The 21,917-nt window shown below is 38.7% G+C and overlaps 1 protein-coding gene across 1 annotated transcript in view; it reads left to right on the top strand.

Moving 5' to 3' along the window:
• The first annotated feature begins 1,423 nt into the window (after positions 1-1,423).
• The window catches only part of snx24 (sorting nexin 24), a 247,675-nt gene continuing 227,181 nt past the window's right edge, over positions 1,424-21,917 (top strand). The window contains exon 1 of the mRNA XM_028805249.2: positions 1,424-2,075. Within this exon, the coding sequence (XP_028661082.1) occupies positions 2,007-2,075 (69 nt within the window). The 5' untranslated portion in view covers positions 1,424-2,006. The remainder of the gene's footprint in view (positions 2,076-21,917) is intronic.

The raw sequence follows: 21,917 nt of genomic DNA, 5'->3' as shown, positions 1-21,917 counted from the left end.
AGCTAAGAACTTGCATTGGATACAGAAGGAATAGCCAGCTGGAAAAAAGCAACAGCTTGGTGCCAAAAACATCACCAGACATGGCTGGTGGGTCCAGATAAAGTGCTGCTACCACCACTTCAGAATACGCTTGGTTTAATAAACCATTAAAAGATGGACACTTTATGTATTTGTGCCAAACATTTCTGGGATTCTCCAAGGCTAAGTCAAAAGAAGGCAATTTTGCTGAATTTGATATTAGAAAACTGATTTCTGATGCAAAATTTGCTGGTGCGATTAACAACCTGGAATGAGAAGCCTGGGCATCATTCAAAAAAATAAATTTTTAAGTAGCAAAAATGATCCAATTATAAAGAATGTGTTAAAATGTATTAGTTAAGTTTAAGGAAATGGGTTGCAACTTGAGTCTTAAAGTTCACCTTTTGCATTTGGAATTTTTCCCTTAAAATCTTGTAGTGGGGAGTGAAGCGTAAGATGAAGGATTCCATTAGGACATCAAGGACTTGGAAAGAAGGCCAGATATGTGGGAATGTTAGTATGATAGAGGACTACTGCTGGGTGCTTCATAGGGACCAATCAGAAAAAGTGTGCAAACAACAGGTCACTAAATTAAATTTTGGATGAAAAAGGCTAAGAAGTGACAAAATCTAGAAAAGCTACATGTATTATTTTCGTTATATCTATGTTTAAAATTAATGGATTGACTAAATATTTTCATGTTAAAATGATTTAGAACAATATTGTATACATGAATAAATTGTGTAATTGGTTATATTTTAATTACATGTTTTCAATTGTATACTTAATTGTAACGTGATGGAAATATTATATTAATATTTAAATTTCTTTTAATAGCGGCCGCACCCATCGTCGCCTGGGTAAGTAATTTTAAGGCAATAGTATGTAACTCTTCTATACATGGTGTTTCTTAAAGCGCACCCTCCCAAACACAAATTAAATTTAATTACTTTAGGGCTCAAAATCTGGGAAAAGGCACAGTCTTTAAAACTCACTGTAGTAAAAATGACCCATGTGACAATTACATAATGTGTAAAGAATATCAAAAGCCCAAGACACTGTATTTCTAAGAGTTTCAACACTATACGCTATGATTGACACAAGCATACATGATGTAATGATTATCAGGACGGGCATATTTGGATACAAATACTACGGTGTCCGCGTTTAAATGCATTTTGTTCATGCTAGTTAAAGTTTATATTTAATCACTCCGGACAAATCAAGTACGTCTAAAATACGTTATTTTTGAACGGCTGACGACCGACTACGTCGAAATAGAAATCAATTAAACTTCAATTTCCATTATATAACATTTTTCATATAATGCCCAGCTCTTAGAATAGAACAGAATTGAATAGAATGCCTTTTGTTGTCACTATACACATGTACAATAAGATTAAAAAGCAATTTCTACTTCACTTATATCAAGACTACGTGAGATGTATTTCAGTCTAAACAGCTTGCAAAGCTGGCAACATCTTAGGCTGCGAACAGGTGTCTAACTTCTGTTTCGTTAACAAACCGGTACACTTAAGCAGTAAAATCAGAGAAACGCCCACGTGAGCACCGGAAGATCACACTGCCGCTATACAGAGTCCAACACTGAATCCCAAGTGCTGACAAACAAAAAATGTTAACAGCGTGGTTAGATATCACCGGTAATTCATTAGGCCTGGTGACACTTCGTCAAAACAAAACCCAAGTTACACCAAAGCTGCAGTACGAAGGTGCAGGGCCCAGCACTTATTGTACCATAAAACTCGAGCTTGTCCCGACGACACTCTTGTGGTGTGAATCCACTTGGGAAAGTCATGTGACCCTGCTCACGTGGCAACAGCTTCTGCAAATTGCTGCGCTTTCTGCATCCTGTCGTCTCTGGCACTGGAAACCCACATTTGTGCACGTTGCTACATTATTTTATTGCCTGCACTTGGCATTACTTCCAGTTCACTTCCCTGCCTCTTTCAAAATCCATTTTGCGCAAGATGCATCCAGTTATGGTCTGCATTCCGTCCTTCCGATCCGAAGACACTGGCTTGGAAAAGGGTTATACGGTAAGGACAACAGTAGCCCGTCACGGGTCTATCTTCATCCGCCCGACGTAGCATGCTAGTACAGTGACTTACCGCGAGCAGTTCCAGCATGTGCTGCTTTCTTCCGAAGACGACAGCAAACGCGAAAGTCCCATTTAAGCTACTAGATATCAGAAAGGGACCTTCGTGGGTGCTTACTGGATATCCCCGTACTTTGCCTTCCACAGTATATGAGGGAACGCGCGGGTGAGGAGAGTTTCCAGTATCACACTTGTCGTACAGTGTCGTGATGCGAAAAACGAGTGCCTAGACTTGTACCCGAAAGCCTGTCAGACCGTCTGCACGTCAGCAACGTCCCGCTCTACTGTATTTACCACTCAGTTTCAGGATTTGACACTGCGGTTGTCAGGTTTATATATCGTTCTCTTGCTTAACGACGTGAATCGTAGAGGGGTACTTACTCTGCTTGCGAGCTGTTTGGAAATCAGTATTTTGGTATTATGCAAGCGTGTATTTAGAAAGGCACTACATGAACTAGTGATAGAAACAAACATGACGCAAGCGCAGTGTGGTGTCCTGACTTGACGTCACCACTTGCAGATTGATTTTATTTTGGAAGAGGTGACGGATGGAAACTGTACCTACCTCTTCTGATGATGATTTTCGCGATGAAAGGCGCTCAGGAAAATTACACTCTGTTGACTTTAAAGGGCTGTCTGGCCGCACGTTTCCTTTCAGTTCACTTTACTTCGGTGTTGAGGACCTTTATATAGTTTGATCTGAGTTGCTTTTGCTTTGGTTTAGGTAATTTTGTAAAAGAACACATCATTCAGTTTTAATTTATATATATCATTAAATTAGTTCAAACTTCCCCTTCATAAACTTTGTAATTTAGTATATTGCTTTAGTATAGATATCTAGTGCTGACTACAATGTGATGTATATTGTGTGATGTATATTGGAATTGAAACCGAACTTGTGGCTGTAATGTTTTTTTTAATGTTCTGTTTACTTATCCATTATTATAATGTATATCAATAGCCACTTGAGATTTCACTCAGAACGTCTTTAGCAGGGATGACCTTGTTATCTTGCTCCAGAAAAAAATGCTCTGAAGCTGTAGTTGTGGCTCCAAAAAGTATTTTATTTGTGAAAAGTGTATTACAGTAATTTTCAATTTATAGGCATCTTTATGTTATCATTAAGTAGCAAAATGAAACAACCTACTACTTCCGGCAGATGTAGGCATTTTTTTATTTAATAGAATAATGTATTTTAATTAGTGCTGGGAGGTATGATCAAAATTCTATATCACAGTATTTTTCAAAATTATACCGGTTTCACGGTATTCAATGGTTAACTACATTTTCCACTGCAGTTACTGCAATAGACTGGCTAAGAATAACCTATTCCACTGTCATGAGAACTGTACATTGTACAAAAAGACATTTTAATGTGCATACAAGTATTAATACAGGTTTTCATGGCCCCATAAAGTGATAGTTTTCAAGGGGGTAGCACTAATGAAGAGAAGAAATCACATTGCATGACAGATGCAGTCAAAATATAGAACCTTTTTATTGAACAAATTTTTCAAACAACTTAAACTATAATTTTGACAACATATTCTCAACTATCCAAAGAGGCATTTAGACTTAGTAAAATATCCAGAGGTGCTTGTCAAAAGTTTTTTTACACTGAACATGTCTTGGAAAAGGAATAAATAGTAAATATTTTTTGTAAACCAACTACACTTTCTGTTAATGTTAACAATCTCTGTCCACTGACACATTAAAGTGACTTTTTAAACAACTTTACCATGATTAAACTGCATAATATTTAAACAAATAAATAATAGTATTATTACTGATAGTTGCACTATTACTTCAAGACTTCAAGCCCAGGTGCATTACACAGTATTCACCAAATAAAAATAAAATAAAACAAGTGCAACTTGGTGATGACATCTTTACCAACTGAACCATCATTTAGGCAAACTGCATTAATATGGACCTTGCTTCAAGCTAATCTATATACATAAATAATGAAACTGCAACTTGCATTTATAATGCTACTGTATTTGTGGTATAGCCCTACAGAAGCGTATTAGGGCCACGGTGAAGAAAAAAAAATACGGACATAGGGAAGAAAAAAACAAACTATATGTCGAGAATAAAGTCGACATTTCCACTTTATTCTCGTTGTTTATGTCGAGATTAAAGTCGACATTTCCACTTCATTCTCATAGTTTATTTTAAAATTAAAGTAGAATGTCATAAACTAAACTTCATCCTAAAATCAATGTTTAATTTACTAGATTTTCTCAAACCCCATCATAAGTTAATGTAGCACATTAATTGCTTTGTGTTAAGTGTTCCCCGACCCAGTTGTTAATCACTACGCTTCTTAAACTGACTTCCTCCGCACTAAGAGGAGGCGCTGGCAGCGATCACTGCACAGAATCCATTCACTTCATGATATTCCTGCTCTCTGAAAATTTAGAATGCTAAGATATATACTTGATATCATTTTCAGGATGAAATGCATTAAAGCAGGTATTAAACATGCACAGTAGTGCTGCTCCCTCGCAGTAAGGGGTCCCCAGGTGTATGTTCAGTGCAGAGAACTTTATGGCAGGTGTGACAAGGCTCCAGAAAACTGGATGTATGAATGGGTATCACACAGGTTTAACTTAAATATTGTGTAAATGTTGGGTTTGTGATCTGGTGGTCGGAGACAGGAACACAGAATTCAGTGGATGTTCTTCTGAGCGGGGCTTTCTTTATTGTATGCGTGATGTCTGTCTGACATACCAAAACCCCAGTTCCTATCCTTCCTTTTTCTTTCTCCACATAACCAATCACCATACGATAAACGTCTTTGTGAAATTAAAACTAGTTATAAACAGAACTTTAAAAAAAATCTCTGTTTTACATGTTTAATTATACCATCCCAGCAAGCATTGTGTGCAAGGCAGGAGCAAATCCTGAACGATTCGCCAGCACATCGCAGGGTGAATACGAGCAAAACATACCCTAGCAGGGTCAATATAGCATAACAAAACCCCACATCCTACATGACTTTGAAAGGAAACTGAAACACACCGAGTAAACCCACCGGAAAAACATGCAAATTCAAGGCAGGGTACACCCGAGACACCCTTGCTGCGAGGCAGCAGTGCAACCTCCATGCCGTCATGCCCCCACATGATTAATACATGCTTTAATGCATTTCATCATGAAAATTATATCAAGTATTTATCTTAGCATTCTAAATGTTCAGAGAGCAGGAATATCATGAAGTGAATATATTCTGTGCGGCGATCGCTGCCGGCGCCTCCTCAGTACAAGAGGAAGTCAGTTTAAGAAGCACGTACTGATTTAACATGGCTTGGGGAACACTTAACACAAAGCATTTAATGTGCTACATAACTTATGATGGGGTTTGAGAACATCAAGTAAATTAAATATTCATTTTACAATGAAGTTTAGTTTATGATGTTCTATTTTAATGACAAATTACGAAAACAAAGTCAACATGTCGACTTTAATCTAGACATAAACGGTGAGAATAAAGTAGAAATGTCGAGAATAAAGTAAACATGTTGTCACAGTATTACACAGTACCCAGGTATTACACTGTATTGAAAAAAAAAAAAAACAAGTACAACTTGGCTTGCAGTATTAGATACTTTATTAATCCCAAGGGGAAATTCACATACTCCAGCAGCAGCATACTGATAAAGAAACAATATTAAATTAAAGAGTGATAAAAAATTCAGGTAAACAGACAATAACTTTTTATAATGCTAACGTTTACCCCCCCGGGTGGAATTGAAGAGTTGCATAGTATGGGGGAGGAACGATCTCCTCAGTCTGTCAGTGGAGCAGGACATTGACAGCAGTCTGTCGCCGAAGCTGCTCCTCTGTCTGAAGATGACACTGTTTAGTGGATGCAGTAGATTCTCCATGATTGACAGGAGCCTGTTCAGTGCCCGTTGCTCTGCCACAGATATCAAACTGTCCAGCTCCATGCCTACAATAGAGCCTGCCTTCCTCACCAGTTTGTCCAGGCGTGAGGCGTCCTTCTTTATGCTGCCTCCCCAGTACACCACTGCGTAGAAGAGGGCACTTGCCACAACCGTCTGATAGAACATCTGCAGCATCTTATTGCAGATGTTGAAGGACGCCAGCCTTCTAAGGAAGTATAGCCGGCTCTGTCCTCTCTTGCACAGTATTGGCAGTCCAGTCCAATTTATCATCCAGCTGCACTCCCAGGTATTTATAGGTCTGCACCCTCTGCACGCAGTCACCTCTGATGATCACGGGGTCCAGGAGGGGCCTGGGTCTCCTAAAATCCACCACCAGCTCCTTGGTTTTGCTGGTTATTATCCAGTAGTATAGAAACAGTATTTACACATTTGAACATAATGGTCCACATCCGACCTTTTAAAACCAAAGTATCTCCAGGCAATGGACGTGACTCCTTTTTTTCGGCAAAAGTTCTTCTGTGTCATCATGTTCAACTTTATCATCAGCTACAGTTTCAGTTTCAGAATGTTCTCTGTCCATTTTCACTGCACAATACCTACACTACCACATGTACTCCGTTGCATGCCTATTTAGCGGTGTAGCAGTGAAAAAGAGCCCCTGCGCAACACCTCCACTAACGCATGTACTCCGTTGTATGTGATTAGCGGTGTAGCAGTGAAAAAGGTCCCCCCTTGAACAGTTTCCCGCTGTGCCATGTTCCGAAGGTCGTTTAGGCAATTTAAACCGGTGTTGCGGTATAAGAAAAATCTATACCATAACGAAAATTAAACGGTTTTCGGTATGAACCAGTATACCGCCCAGCACTAATTTTAATACGTTCTTGTTTGTCATGGCATCAAATGAGTGTTGGTTAGACATACATTTTACAATTTCATTGTACTCTGTACATGTCACTATATTACTGCAACTACTACTACTTGTTGCTTCAGTGACTGCTCATATATTATCAGGTTCTATTGTGCTTGAGCACATCTGGTACAAGAGCGAGATCAGCTTTGGACACAGAAATGAACTTGTTATTATGGGACTTATTTGAATATACCACACTCACTCATACTAGGTTAGTTTACAGTTACTAACTCATCTAACCTATTCATATTGTAAAGAGATGAAGTAAGCTTCACACAGACAAATCCTGGGCTGGGATTGGAACCCAGGATTACGGAGCTATGAAGCAAAAATCCTAACTGTTGCTATTACTGTGCTTCCCATCTTACTATAAAAAGTTAAATTATGTCTCTAAATTAACACCTGGTTTGTTGTTTTTGTTTTTAGTTCCTTAACTTTTATAAAAGTTCTTAAAAAGCGGTTAAGGTGCATTAAGAAGATTTGTAAATTTTATGGAATTATTTAGTACTAGTTATTCCCACCAGTTTTGGCATGCCTGAAGAAAAACATGATCTGGCTGGAGCTAAGCAGAATAATAAGTACAGGTCTGTGAAATGCTATGGATTAAGTTAGTCTCACCTTCACAATCTTCTTTCAAGAACAAAAGTATGAGAATAAAAATAGTCATATTATGTAGGAGCTCCATCGCCAGTTATTAGTTGTCACACTGAACACATGAAAGCAGCAGCAGTGGCTGCTCTGCATGTTACTACATGCCCATTCCTGTGCTAGACCCTGCATATATTTATGTAGCAATCGGACAAACCTATGACTATAGCAGAGTTTAAACTGTAGTACAAAATCAGTGGACATTAAGCAGTGGAGAAGTTTAGGAAAGTCAAGACAAAAACAGTATAGGACAAAACAATTTACTTAACTAACAAAATAATTTTTGGGAAGAGTAGCTGCAACAGAGTAAACTCTGTAAAGGTTTTTGAATACATTTTAGATACATGCTATTTGAAAAAGATTTAGAATGCTAACATGAACAAGTTGGTCTTTGGCTTTGATGTAAATGTTAAAAAGTTGATGAAGCATCCCAAAGACTAGTGTTCCAGAGAACAGGAAACAGAAAACAAAACTATATAGTGAGACTAGAGTAAAGCAAGAAGACATTAGTTGTCTTGTACAGTTATACCAAGTAACATACAAATGACACTAACAGCATTGTAAGGTAATAGCACAGTTTTATATTTATTATTATTATTATTATAGATTATTCTCTCATAAGGTGCAATTTCAACTTGTTATAACCTGTTGATGCCAAGTGAAGGAAGATTTGATTTTTCAAATATATTTCAGTGTGTGCTAAAACATGTTGCAGTTAATATGCATCTGACAGTGAAGTAATATAGGCAGAGAGGTGTCCTATACATAACCTGACAGAAGGAAGAAACTCAAAACTCAGGTTCTCTGTAATTCAAAGCAATATGTAGCAAATATCACTCTTATTTGTACTGTGTATAGTGTAACTTTTCTGAAGATGGAAAATCCTGGTGTGAACTCCTGTTAGGTTTGGCTCAGATATTTTTAGCTTGCCACTTTGAGAAACATGTATCTGACACCCTTTGCTAGAGCAGGCTTGGTATAATAAAGCTTGGAGAAATGTTATACTGCACCTAGAAAGTGCTTTTGATTGTTTTGTAATGACAGACATTACCAAAGTAATCATAAAGAGTTATTGGCAGATACTTTATTATTTTTACACTGTCTAAATACAGTATATATATATATATATATATATAGAAATGGAACTTCTTGGATTCATTCTAAAATCAATTGAAGGGTTTTTTTAATTTGCTACTACTATTGTTAGTATTAGTAATAAAAATATAAATAGTATGTTTGGAACAGCTGTGTAATTAATGGGACTTGATTTTCAGCATTGTTAAGTCTACTATTAATGTCACACACTACACATGTCACTTCAAATGTCTTATTATTAACCTTGACATTTTTAGTTTCTTCAGGCAAGGCAGGTTCAGGCAGTTACAAAATCTGTTATTATATCCTTATGGTTGTGCTGTAGCTTCAGTCCAGCTAATTCACTGCTATTAAATGAATTGTAATAATGTCAAGATAAATTATGTACATATACATATTTAATGCTGATTATGTTATATACTGTACAATATTTTCTTTAATGGAAAAAGAAAAAACATTCATTAGTGAACAAATACTTCTGAAATATGGCCCATAGTTCTCAGTATATGGCACATAGTTCTTAGTATTGATCTTTATTGTTTGTAAAAAAATAAAAATAAAAAAAAATCTAACAGTCAGTCAGTCAAAATAAAAAAGCTTTGTTTAAATAAAAACTAAGAAAAGTAAAAATCACAGCTTCACATTCAATTTTGCCTATAAAACACTCAATTTTGCTGAATTGACTCTGATTATCTTGAAACCATGAACTTGTTGCAGGTTAGAATATTATGTTAAACTACTTAATTTTGCATAGAGTTGGTATGATGTGTTGTCAGTGCCAATCAACATTGCCCCCAGACTGTGAAATAGCTGATGCTCTAAACTCATTTTCTGTAGTCTTCACGTGTGAAGAAGTAGATAACCTGCTAGTGGTAAAAAATTGAGTATAACTTCCAGATCATTCTGTACCTCTTAGTAGAGGGAGAAGTACTGCTTAGATTAAATAAGATGAAGTCAAACAAATCACTAGGACCAGATAATATTTATCCTTGAGTTCTTTAAGGAGATTAATAAGTACATACAGTATGTACTTAGATGCATATTTTTACAAAGTCACTGTGCAGTAGGGAAATTCTGAAGGACTGGTGATTGGCAAATATTAACCCGATATATAAAAAAATGACCGGGCAGGTCCAGTCACCTATGAGCCAGTAAGCATAACATGCATCACAGGTAGATTAATGAAAGGAATTATTAAGGGTAAGATTGAGCAATACATGAGAAGAACAGGAGTTTTACTGAACAGTCGGCATGCATTCAGAAGAGAATAGGTCATGTTTTACCAACATACTGGAATTCTATGAGGAAGCAACAAAAGGCTAAGATCAAAGTGGAACATATAATAATTTTGATCTTGACTTTCAGAAAAAATTTGATAAGGTTCCACATGAGTGGTTGGGCATCAAATTAAAAGAAGTGGGAGTTCAGGGTTTTTGTAGCGGGATGCAAAATTGGTTCAGTCACAGGAAGCAGAGGGTTATTTTGCAAGGAATGCTATCAGAATTGCCTGATGTAAAAATGTTATCCCACAGTCGTCAGTTCTAGGGCTGCTGCTATTTTTAATATTTATAAATAATTTGGATAGGAATTTAAGTAACAAGCTGGTTAAGTTTGCAGATGATACCAAGATTGGTGGACTGGCAGATAATCTAGAATCTGTTAAATCATTACAGAGGGACTTGGACAGCAAACAGGATTGGGAAGATTTGTGGCAGGTGAAATTTAATGTAAGTAAATGTAAAGTGTTTTATGTAGGAAGTAAAAAAGTTAGGGTTGAATACACAATGGGAGGTCTGAAAATGTAAAAGTACACCTTATGGAATCAACACTATCAATTGCCAGACAGTGTTCAGAAGCCATTAATAAGGCTAATAGAATGTTAGGTTATATAACACAATGCGTCCAGTACAAGTCAAAGGAGGTTATACTCGGACTTTATAAAGCACTGGTGAGGCCTCACATGTACTGTGTATGATTTTAGTCCCCAGGCTACATAAAAGACATAGCAGTGCAGGGAAAAGTGAAGAGAAGAGATACTATGCTGATGCCGGGGCTACAAGAGATGAATTATGAGGAAAGATTAAAAGAGCTGAGCCTGTTTTGTTTAAGCAAAAGGAAGATTAAGGGGAGATATGATTGAAGTGTTTAAAATTATGAAGGGAATTAGTACAGAATATCTAGACTGTTATTTTGTAATGAGTTCATCAAGAACATGGAGACACTGTTGGGAACTTGTTAAGAGCAAATTTTGCACAAACATTAGTATTTATATATTAGTATTCAGATAATGATCCAAAACACATGTCTAAATCAAACGGCCCACGCCCACGGTCCTCTCACCTCTCATTCGTTTGTATGCTTTTGTCAGACACAGTTCCTGCGCTCTCAGCTCTTACAAATTTTTATGTTTTCCTCACTTTAAGTTCCCAATAAAAGAAGAATTATTATGTCCTAATCTTATTGAAGAATTTCATCCTAAAGGGTTTCAACAGGAGAAATGAGTACAAGGGCAATCCTAGTACTGAGAAATGATTTTTAAATAAATAAATAAATATATGTATATATATATATAATATGTATATATATAAAATACACTAGGGGGGCAAGCCCCCCGGCACCTTCAGTGTCCAACCCCCAGTTGCGGCCAGTCTGCTGCTCGTGTTGTGAAGAGAGGGGCTAGACACACCGCAAGGAGACACGGTTGCTCCTCTGAGACCCCCTCTTAAATGGTGATACAATGGGAAAAATGCAGTTTTTTTTTTTACCTCCTCTTTGTTTGATCAGCTGCTGGCTTGCTGTTGCCACCGTGCCGCATGATCTGCATCTTGCACAGCACTTCGAACATTTAAAAGCCTTTACAGCAGCTGTCCTGCTCTCTTTGTCTTTTATTTCCGGCCCTGGGCGTGGTTAAAACTCTTGGCACACTTGGTTAAGTCTCATCTCGCAGGATGTGAGTTCTTGATATTTTTTAGTTTATAATTTAAAAACGGAGTAAGAATCTGAAAATCTAACAACATCACATTAAAGTTCGATAAATTCTGAAATAATTTGATACCAAACATATATATGTAGGTTTTAAAATAAGCCAGATTTAAAGCATGACAAAAAACATGACATAAAAATGTCACATAAAATCGTTGCACTTTTAGGCTTAGGATTTTATATATATATAGAGTAGATATATACCAGTAATGGTGTACTACACGATTACGTGCAGTGAATACACTTGACTTGAGCATTCATAATTTTTATACTCTTTCTCTGTATGTTTAGCATTCATTTACTCAGAGGTTGATGTGCTTGTTGCTTCCTGAGCAGCTGTTTTTTTCTCCACCCTAGCGGCCTGCTTCTTCTTTTCTTTCGTCGGCATCTTTTCGCGTTAAAACTGATTAAGTCAATGTTTGTGTTACAATTACTCTTTAGTATGTTTTCCTTAATTTTTCACTTAAGCTGGCATTTAAGTCTTCAATCTGCCTCAAGAATGATTTAAGATATGAAGAGGTAGGGGAAGTGATGGCAAAGGTGGTAGAGATGAGAATGGCGCCTGTACGCATGCACTGCATGGCCGACCTGCTGGCCGCTGCCGAAAGTTGATTCTACAATAAAATAAAAAGAGGAATAACCTTGGAGGTCAATCATTACCATGAAAGCGGATAGTAGATGTTACAGTAGTATACTGTATGTGTACCAAATTTCAGGTCAATAGGTCAAATTGTTTGCGAGCTACCAGTGATTTAAAATCCTGGACAGACAGACAAACAGACAGCCAAGATCTACAGTGGAACCTCGGTTCATGAATGTCTCGGTACATGTACAAATCGGTTTACGACCAAAAAGTTCGCCAAACTTTTGCCTCGGTTCATGACCACACACTCGGTATACGAACAAGCCAGTTTCCCTTTCGGTTTGTGCGCGCCGATGATTTCCGCACCTGTTATATTGCTCTCGGTCAGACGTGCGGGCTTGCACGTGTGTGTGTGCGTGTGTGCTTTCTCTATGAACTCTTTGTACTCTATTTCATTTCCCTTCCGGTTCGTACGCACCGATTACTGTATTTAAGCACGTGTTCAGCCTCTCCCTGTTCATTGTTCTCAGTCAGACGTGTGTGTTTTACCTGTGAACTCTTTGTGCTCTACAGTATTTCGTGTGCTTTTGCAGTTAACCATGGCTTCTAAGCAAGTGAAGAGTGGTGAGAAGAAAGTTTTGCAGAAAACTGAAATCGAAGTAAAGAAAGAAATTATTGAAAAGTATGAGCGTGGCGTTCGTGTTACTGATCTTGCTGCCGAGTACAAGAAGTCAAAATCTACGATTTCGACTATTCTAAAGCAGAAAGAATCTATTAAAGCAGCTGATGTTGCAAAATGAGTTACAGCATTAACCAGGCAGAGGTCTCAAGTTCTGGAAGAGGTGGAAAAACTGTTGCTAGTGTGGCTGAACGAGAAGCAACTTGCAGGGGATAGCGTAAGCGAGGCGATGTTATGCGAGAAAGCCAGGAAGATTCATGATGATTTGCTGCAAAACTATCCTTCTACGAGTAGCGAAAGTGAGGAATTTAAAGCCAGTAGAGGATGGTTTGAAAAGTTTCGCAAGAGAAGTGGCATTCATAGTGTGGTAAGGCATGGAGAGGCTGCTACTTCCGATGCTGAAGCTGCGAAAGAATTCATGAAAATTACACAAATTTAGTGGAGGACGAGACTGAATTGTTCTCCACCCAGTTCCTCCTCACTTCATGCCAGAACTCAACTCATGCAAGGTTAGTTTTCTTGGTGATTTATGGTTAGTTTTTGTATTATGGATTTTTCAAATGTTCATTTTTCGGTGCGTAGCGTGAATTGTTGCAATGTTACTTTTCTCTTTTTTCAAATGTTCATTTTTTTCCCTGTGCTTAAAACTCATTAAAAAAAGTGTTTACAGCGAGTGGTTCATAGCATGATTTGTTGCAATGTTACTTTTCTTGGTGGTTTATTAAATTACAGATTTTTCAAATGTTCCTTTTTTACCCTGTGCTTAAAACTCATTTAAGAAAGTGTTTACAGCGATCGGTTGTAAGGCTATTAGCGTGAACTCCTGCAATGTTACTTTCTTGGTTGCTTGTGGTTGGTTTTTAAATAAAGTTCGGATTTGTTCAAATGTTCCTTTTTTTTTCCCCCTGTGCTTAAAACTCGTTTAAAAAAGTGTTTACAGCAGTCGGGTTGTAAAGGCTATTAGCGTGAACTCCGGCAATGTTACTTTCTTGGTTGCTTGTGGTTGGTTTTTAAATAAAGTTCGGATTTGTTCAAATGTTCAGTTTTTTTTTTCCCTGTGCTTAAAACTCATTTAAAAAAAGTGTTTACAGCGATCGGGTCGTAAGGCTATAGCGCGAACTCTTGCAATGTTAGTTTTCTCTGTTGTTCAAGGTTTTCTCAGTGTTATTCAATGTTTTTACATTTAGTTTACTATTACGATGTGCTTTCTATGGTGCAATTAACTATACAGTGCATCCGGAAAGTATTCATAACTCATCACTTTTTCCACATTTTGTTATGTTACAGCCTTATTCCAAAATGGATTAAATTCATTTTTTTTCTCAGAATTCTACACACAACAACCCATAATGACAACGTGAAAAAAGTTTACTTGAGGTTTTTGCAAATTTATTAAAAGTAAAAAAACTGAGAAATCACATGTACATAAGTATTCACAGCCTTTGCTCAATACTTTGTCGATGCACCTTTGGCAGCAATTACAGCCTCAAGTCTTTTTGAATATGATGCCACAAGCTTGGCACACCTATCCTTGGCCAGTTTCGCCCATTCCTCTTTGCAGCACCTCTCAAGCTCCATCAGGTTGGATGGGAAGCGTCGGTGCAGAGCCATTTTAAGATCTCTCCAGAGATGTTCAATCGGATTCAAGTCTGGGCTCTGGCTGGGCCACTCAAGGACATTCACAGAGTTGTCCTGAAGCCACTCCTTTGATATCTTGGCTGTATGCTTAGGGTCGTTGTCCTGCTGAAAAATGAACTGTCGCCCCAGTCTGAGGTCAAGAGCGCTCTGGAGCAGGTTTTCATCCAAGATGTCTCTGTACATTGGTGCAGTCATCTTTCCCTTTATCCTGACTAGTTTTCCGGTCCCTGCCGCTGAAAAACATCCCCACAGCATGATGCTGCCACCACCATGCTTCACTGTAGGGATGGTATTGGCCTGGTGATGAGCGGTGCCTGGTTTCCTCCAAACGTGACACCTGGCATTCACACCAAATAGTTCAATCTTTGTCTCATCAGACCAGAGAATTTTCTTTCTCATGGTCTGAGAGTCCTTCAGGTGCCTTTTGGCAAACTCCAGGTGGGCTGCCATGTGCCTTTTACTAAGGAGTGGCTTCCGTCTGGCCACTCTACCATACAGGCCTGATTGGTGGATTGCTGCAGAGATGGTTGTTCTTCTGGAAGGTTCTCCTCTCTCCACAGAGGACCTCTGGAGCTCTGACAGAGTGACCATCGGGTTCTTGGTCACCTCCCTGACTAAGGCCCTTCTCCCCTGATCGCTCAGTTTAGATGGCTGGCCAGCTCTAGGAAGAGTCCTGGTGGTTTCGAACTTCTTCAACTTACGGATGATGGAGGCCACTGTGCTCATTGGGACCTTCAAAGCAGCAGAAATTTTTCTGTAACCTTCCCCAGATTTGTGCCTCGAGACAATCCTGTCTCTGAGGTCTATAGACAATTCCTTTGACCATGCTTGGTTTGTGCTCTGACATGAACTGTCAACTGTGGGACCTTATATAGACAGGTGTGTGCCTTTCCAAGTCATGTCCAATCAACTGAATTTACCACAGGTGGACTTCAATTAAGCTGCAGAAACATCTCAAGGATGATCAGGAAAAACAGGATGCACCTGAGCTCAATTTTGAGCTTCATGGCAAAGGCTGTGAATACTTATGTACATGTGCTTTCTCAATTTTTTTATTTTTAATAAATTTGCAAAAATCTCAAGTAAACTTTTTTCACGTTGTCATTATGGGGTGTTGTGTGTAGAATTCTGAGGAAAAAAATGAATTTAATCCATTTTGGAATAAGGCTGTAACATAACAAAATGTGGAAAAAGTGATGCGCTGTGAATACTTTCCGGATGCACTGTATTTGTGCTTAAAAATCTTTAAAAAATATATATATTTACATACAGTTTGTACGGTCTGGAACGGATTAATTGTATTTACATACAATCCTATGGGGGAAATTACTTCGGTTCACGACCAAATCAGTTTACGACCAGAGTTTTCGAACGAATTATGGTCGTGAACCAAGGTTCCACTGTATATCTTATATATAAACGTCTACGCATGGAAGTGTGTGTGTCTGTCTGGCCTGGAAGTGAGAGGTGGAGTCGGGCAAGGGCTCCATCTCCTAGGAAACAGAAAACTTGCTTAGCCACAAATACAGAAGGGGGGCGAGCACAGTGGCAAAATGAACCTCTCAGGTGACAGATGCCCAGAGTAGTAGACAATTTCAAAAGTTTCTAGGACCCCGTGCTTTATACAGCACAGGCTTATACAGCTAGTGTGTAATATATAATTAAATATCTATCCTCTTTAATAAAATCCCTGTGTGCATCCAGTGTCCGTGTGTGTGTCTCTTCTGGTGAAATGCGCATGCACGGGGTATGGTGCGACGCTTCAAAGGCCGCCTGACGCGTCACACAAGACAGAAAGGGCGGGACCTATAAAATATCGCGCGGCCGATCCAATCGGATTTCGGTAAATGAGGTAAGACCTAAAACATAACACCGAAAAATCCAATTGGGTACTGAGACGCGGAGACCAGCTTCCCCAAAGAGGTGGGATTAGTGTTTGTTGTTGTGCAAGTGTTCACTCTGAGGATGTCAGATTTGTGATTAACAAACTTGGCCCGGTAAAGTGTCAGTCGTTGAAGGGGTTTTCCTAAATATACGAATTTTCATGATATTACAATAGGATGCTTTTAAAAGTAGATTTATTTTTCGCGCACATAAAATCCGTTGCTGGGGAGACGTCACACATACAATAATCAGCTGCATGCCAGCACAGATTTAAATACTTGCTGGGGAACTGCACAGTACTTGCTGGAGAGACGTATTACTGCCAGAGAAAATTAAAGGCACACAATACAGTGACGCATATTACAGACACATACAAGCCAGGATTACTGTAACAGAAAATAGACAGTCCCTTGCCATTTAATATAGACTGTTCCTACTAATGTTTATGCACTACTATTCTAGCGCCCGTTATTGTAACGGGCTTAATGTCTAGTATTTATAATATACATTATATGCACACACACACATTAACCAGGAAACTAAAACTGGGTTGTCATTGGATCTTCCAGCAGGATAATGATCTGAAACACATGTCTAAGTCAAACCTGCAATGGTTAACCAGATGTGGGTAGAGTAGCCAAAAATTCTACTCAAGTAAGAGTAGCATTACTTCAAAATAATATTACTCAAGTAGAAGTAAAAAGTAGTCATCCAAAAAATTACTCAAGTAAGAGTAAAAAAGTATTTGGTGAAAAGACTACTCAAGTACTGTGTGTGTGGTACGGCAGCTGTACTTCCTCAGAAAAGAAAGCTCTCCTCAGAAAAGAAAGCACTCCACAGGGTCGTCAGGACAACGGAGAGAACAATTGGTTGTACCCTCCCCACTCTGGAACAAATCTACACGTCCCGATGTCGCAAAAAAGCAATAGACATTTCACAGGATTCATCACATCCCGGTCATTGCCTCTTCCAGCTTTTGCCATCGGGCAAGAGATACAGAGCTATGAAAACTAGGACAAACCGCCTTAAAAACAGCTTTTATCCGAAAGCAATCATGGCCCTGAACTCAGAATAAAACTGCTCCATATTATTCTACCAATGTGCAATATAGACCTTAAGTCAGCAAGTGCGATTTATATATTTATTACTATTCGGTTTGTTATTATTTTTCTCTCTTCTTGTCTTTTTGTCTTTTTAACTCTTATACTCACACTGAGTCGATTGCACCTTCAATTTCGTTGTTCCTTTGTAAAAGTGACAATGACAATAAAGATCTATCTATCTATCTAACTGATCATAATAAATGATTTATTTTTTAGAAATGTTGTATTAAGACAATATAAATATATAGATAATATAAAATTTATAGATAATATAAAATAATGTGAAAATTCTGCTATTTCCAAATAATAAAATAATAAAAAATGAGTAAAAATAAATAACATCTTTACAAAATAAAGATGCACAAATAACACAAAGTTCCAAATCTCAGTTTTTCACAACAAAGCTTTTGAAGCCAATACCTACAGTAGGTAACATGTATGTTTGAACAGTGCAAACTACTTACAGTGACAAGATATACTGTACACTGACAGTATAATACTGCATATTCACTTGCCCTCCAAATAGCACAGCTGATAGAAAATAACAGAACAAGGCAGCTTGTGAACATACAAGAAGTCTCACTTTACCTTAACTGTCTGTGTCTGTGCATGTTTGGTTAAAACGTACTTGTTGTTCACTCAGTGAAGTGGTGGTTAAGCTTCAGCAGGAGTTAGCTCTCATTTTTCATGTACAGTGGAACCTTGGATTGCGAGTAACTTGGTTTCCGAGTGTTTTGCAAGGTGAGCTAAAATTTTTAATAACTTTTGACTTGATAAACGAGCAAGGTCTTGCAATATGAGTAGTCCATATACGCTTTGTCTGCCGAGCGTCACGTGATCACAACTGAGCTGATGGTTCTTCCCTCTCTCGCTGCAGGATTGTGGGCGATTGTCAGTCGGCCTGCCTCACTCATATAGTCAACATCTGTACCAGCGTATACTGTTTACTACAGCATTGCGACCAGGGGCCTCATGTATAACGCCGTGCGTAGAACTCACACTATAACATGGCGTAAGCACAAAAGCGGGATTGTGCGTAAGCACAGAAAAATCCAGATGCAGGAATCTGTGCGCACGCATACTTTCACGTTCTTCCACTACATAAATCCGATCAGCGTGAAAAGTAACGCACGTGCACGCGCCTTCTGTCCCGCCCCAACTCCTCCCAGAATTACGCCTCTTTGAATATGCAAATCAATATAAATAGCCTTCTGTGAAAAGACAATGGGAAAAGCACAGGGGGAAAATATAAGAATTTCAGCGAATACCAAGTGGAGGCAAAGGAAAAAACGTACTATTTGTTGGTTTAAATAGTGGTATAATCAACAAAAGAAAGTTCATCGAGTGACAGAGTGTCGGAAAAACTCGAAAGATCAAATTCACAAAGTCGCACAGTGCCCGAAATAAAAAAAAAATCACATATCAAAGTCGCCGTGAAAAGGCAAGTCGTAGCCCACCGTCTGAGTGTCATATGAAAGCTTATTAGGGTACAAACAAAAAAACATAGGCACACAGTGGGGGAAAAAAGCACGAAATGTCAACTTTAATCTCGAAATTTCCACTTTAATCACATAGTTTATTTTGCCATTAAAGTAGAACATCATAAACTTCATCTTAAAATCGTTTATTTTACTAGTTTCTCAAGTAGCATGTTAAATGCTTTGTTCTGTGTTTGATCTTCTATGTGCTCTATGTGTGTGAATCACTATGGTGCTTCCGTTCTTTCTCTTTCTCCGACAGGACACAGAATGCATTACATTTGAGATATTACAGCTCTCTGAATAAATAAAATACTGAGATGTATACGTGATATCATTTTCATGATGATAGGAATGAAAGCATGTTATTAAACATGGGAACACGGTGGCGCAGTGATTGTTCATATCTCACGCAAGAGGCTTGCTGCACCATGTGCGACCTTCGATGAAATAATTTATTACAGAAGTTCTGTCTCTTTCAAACGTACTAACCTCCAATTCCTGTCCATACTTTTCTTTCTCCAATCGCCACACAATCAGCTCTGTAATAGACGTTAAGCCATTTGTAAGCTTAGAACACCGATTCTTCAAAACTTTTAAGGAACATTGAAATATCTTCGTAGTACATGTTTAATTATTCTATTCGTCTATTCTTCCAGTGTCGCGTCAGCACCAGCAAGAATACAGCGCAAGGCAGGAGCTATCCTTGAACTAGCTATACGCTGCGGCACCGTGTCCTCACATGTTTAATTATTAACAATACAGATTATTTAAATGAAGTTAAAGTTTTATCAGTATACTATAAGCAACATATTTTGCTGCATTTCATCTTAAAAATGATATTGTCATCATACGCGCTTTATAAAGTAGCGCAGGTTGTGCAATATTATAACTGTAGTGTAAGTTTACAGTGAGGTGATTGTACTTATAAGTACAAACAGTTCTACAAGGAGCACTTGATGGACTGATTGAGTGCGTTTATAGTTCTTGGGATGAAACTGTTTCTGAAACGCGAGGTCCGTACAGGAAAGGCTTTGACGCTTTTTGCCGTGGTTGAGGTAGTGTGTACTTGAAACTGTACAGTAATCCCTCCTCCATCGCGGGGGTTGCGTTCCAGAGCCACCCGCGAAATAAGAAAATCCGCGAAGTAGAAACCATATGTTTATATGGTTATTTTTAGATTGTCATGCTTGGGTCACAGATTTGCACAGAAACACAGGAGGTTGTAGAGAGACAGGAACGTTATTCAAACACTGCAAACAAACATTTGTCTCTTTTTCAAAAGTTTAAACTGTGCTCCATGACAAGACAGAGATGACAGTTCAGTCTCACAATTAAAAGAATGCAAACATATCTTCCTCTTCAAAGGAGTGAAGCAAACAAATCAATAGGGCTGTTTGGCTTAAGTATGCGAAGCACCGCGGCACAAAGCTGTTGAAGGCGGCAGCTCACACCCCCTCCGTCAGGAGCAGAGAGAGAGAGAGACAGATAAAAAAAATCAATACGTGCCCTTTGAGCTTTTAAGTATGCGAAGCACCGCGCAGCATACTTAAAAGCTGCACACAGAAGGTAGCAACGTGAAGATAATCTTTCAGCATTTATAGACGAGCGTCCGTATCGTCTAGGTGTGCGAACAGCCCCCCTGCTCACACCCCCTACGTCAGGATCACAGATAGTCAGCGCAAGAGAGAGAGAAAGAAAAGTAAGTTGGGTAGCTTCTCAGCCATCTGCCAATAGCGTCCCTTGTATGAAATCAACTGGGCAAACCAACTGAGGATGCATGTACCAGAAATTAAAAGACCCATTGTCCTCAGAAACCCGCGAAGCAGCGAAAAATCCGCGATATATATTTAAATATGCTTACATATAAAATCCGCGATGGAGTGAAGCCGCGAAAGGCGAAGCGCGATACAGCGAGGGATTACTGTATACCGATAATTCTCTTTCCGATCAGCTGCTGCTGTGATTTACACTCGGATACAGTGATATAAATACTCCGAGTGGTGCAGTGAGAGTAATATGGAAAAAGATGATCCGCAGTGGCAACCCTTAATGGGAGCAGCAAAAAGAAGAACAAGATGCAGTGAGCGTAACAACACTAAAGCAGTTATGGTATTTGGAATACTATGGCTATTCCCTGGTCCAATATATTGCTACAGGTTAATTACAATCAGATGCATTACACTAATAAACAATATGCAGTTAATTTCAGTGTATTTATAAAGCCGCGTCAGGAATGTGGAGCTAAGAAAGAAAGGATGAGCACACAGGAACAGTAGTTTGACCATTCTGTGGACCATTATATTGTTACAGGTTAATTACAATCAGATGCATTAAATTTATGAACGATATGCGGTTAATTTCAGTGTATTTGATAAAGCCGCCGCCGTGGATGTGGATCTAAGAAAGGGTAACCACATAGGAACAGTAGCACTGCTTTGACGCTGGGTGCCGCCAGTCTGCAAAACCGAGCGGAGAAATTGTGTACGCCAAGGTATGAGTTACCGTGGAAATATGCGTGGCTTTACGCCAAGTTTAGGTTTTATACATCGCGATTTGAGCGTGGAAAGGTTCGTACGCAACATTTCTGTGCGTACGCCCCGTATATACACGAGGCCCCAGGTGTATGTGCTGTGACGTGTGAGTCCCTGTCTTGCAAAACACGAAGCTGAGTCTCAATACTTTAGCGACACCATCTTTATTCAGCTTGAAACAGGAACAGTGCGGTTATTTATTGTAGCGGGATCTGCCACTCTCCTATACACTGACACAGCAGTCAGGCAGGATCATGCCCAGGTTAGTGCCAAGTAATACTGTGCCCTACGCATTTATAATGTTCCTTGTTCCTTTTATTACCTATCAATGGCAGATG

This window comes from Erpetoichthys calabaricus, chromosome 7 (assembly GCF_900747795.2).
Source record: "Erpetoichthys calabaricus chromosome 7, fErpCal1.3, whole genome shotgun sequence".
NCBI lineage: Eukaryota > Metazoa > Chordata > Cladistia > Polypteriformes > Polypteridae > Erpetoichthys > Erpetoichthys calabaricus.
This window is presented reverse-complemented; position numbering and strand designations above follow the sequence as displayed.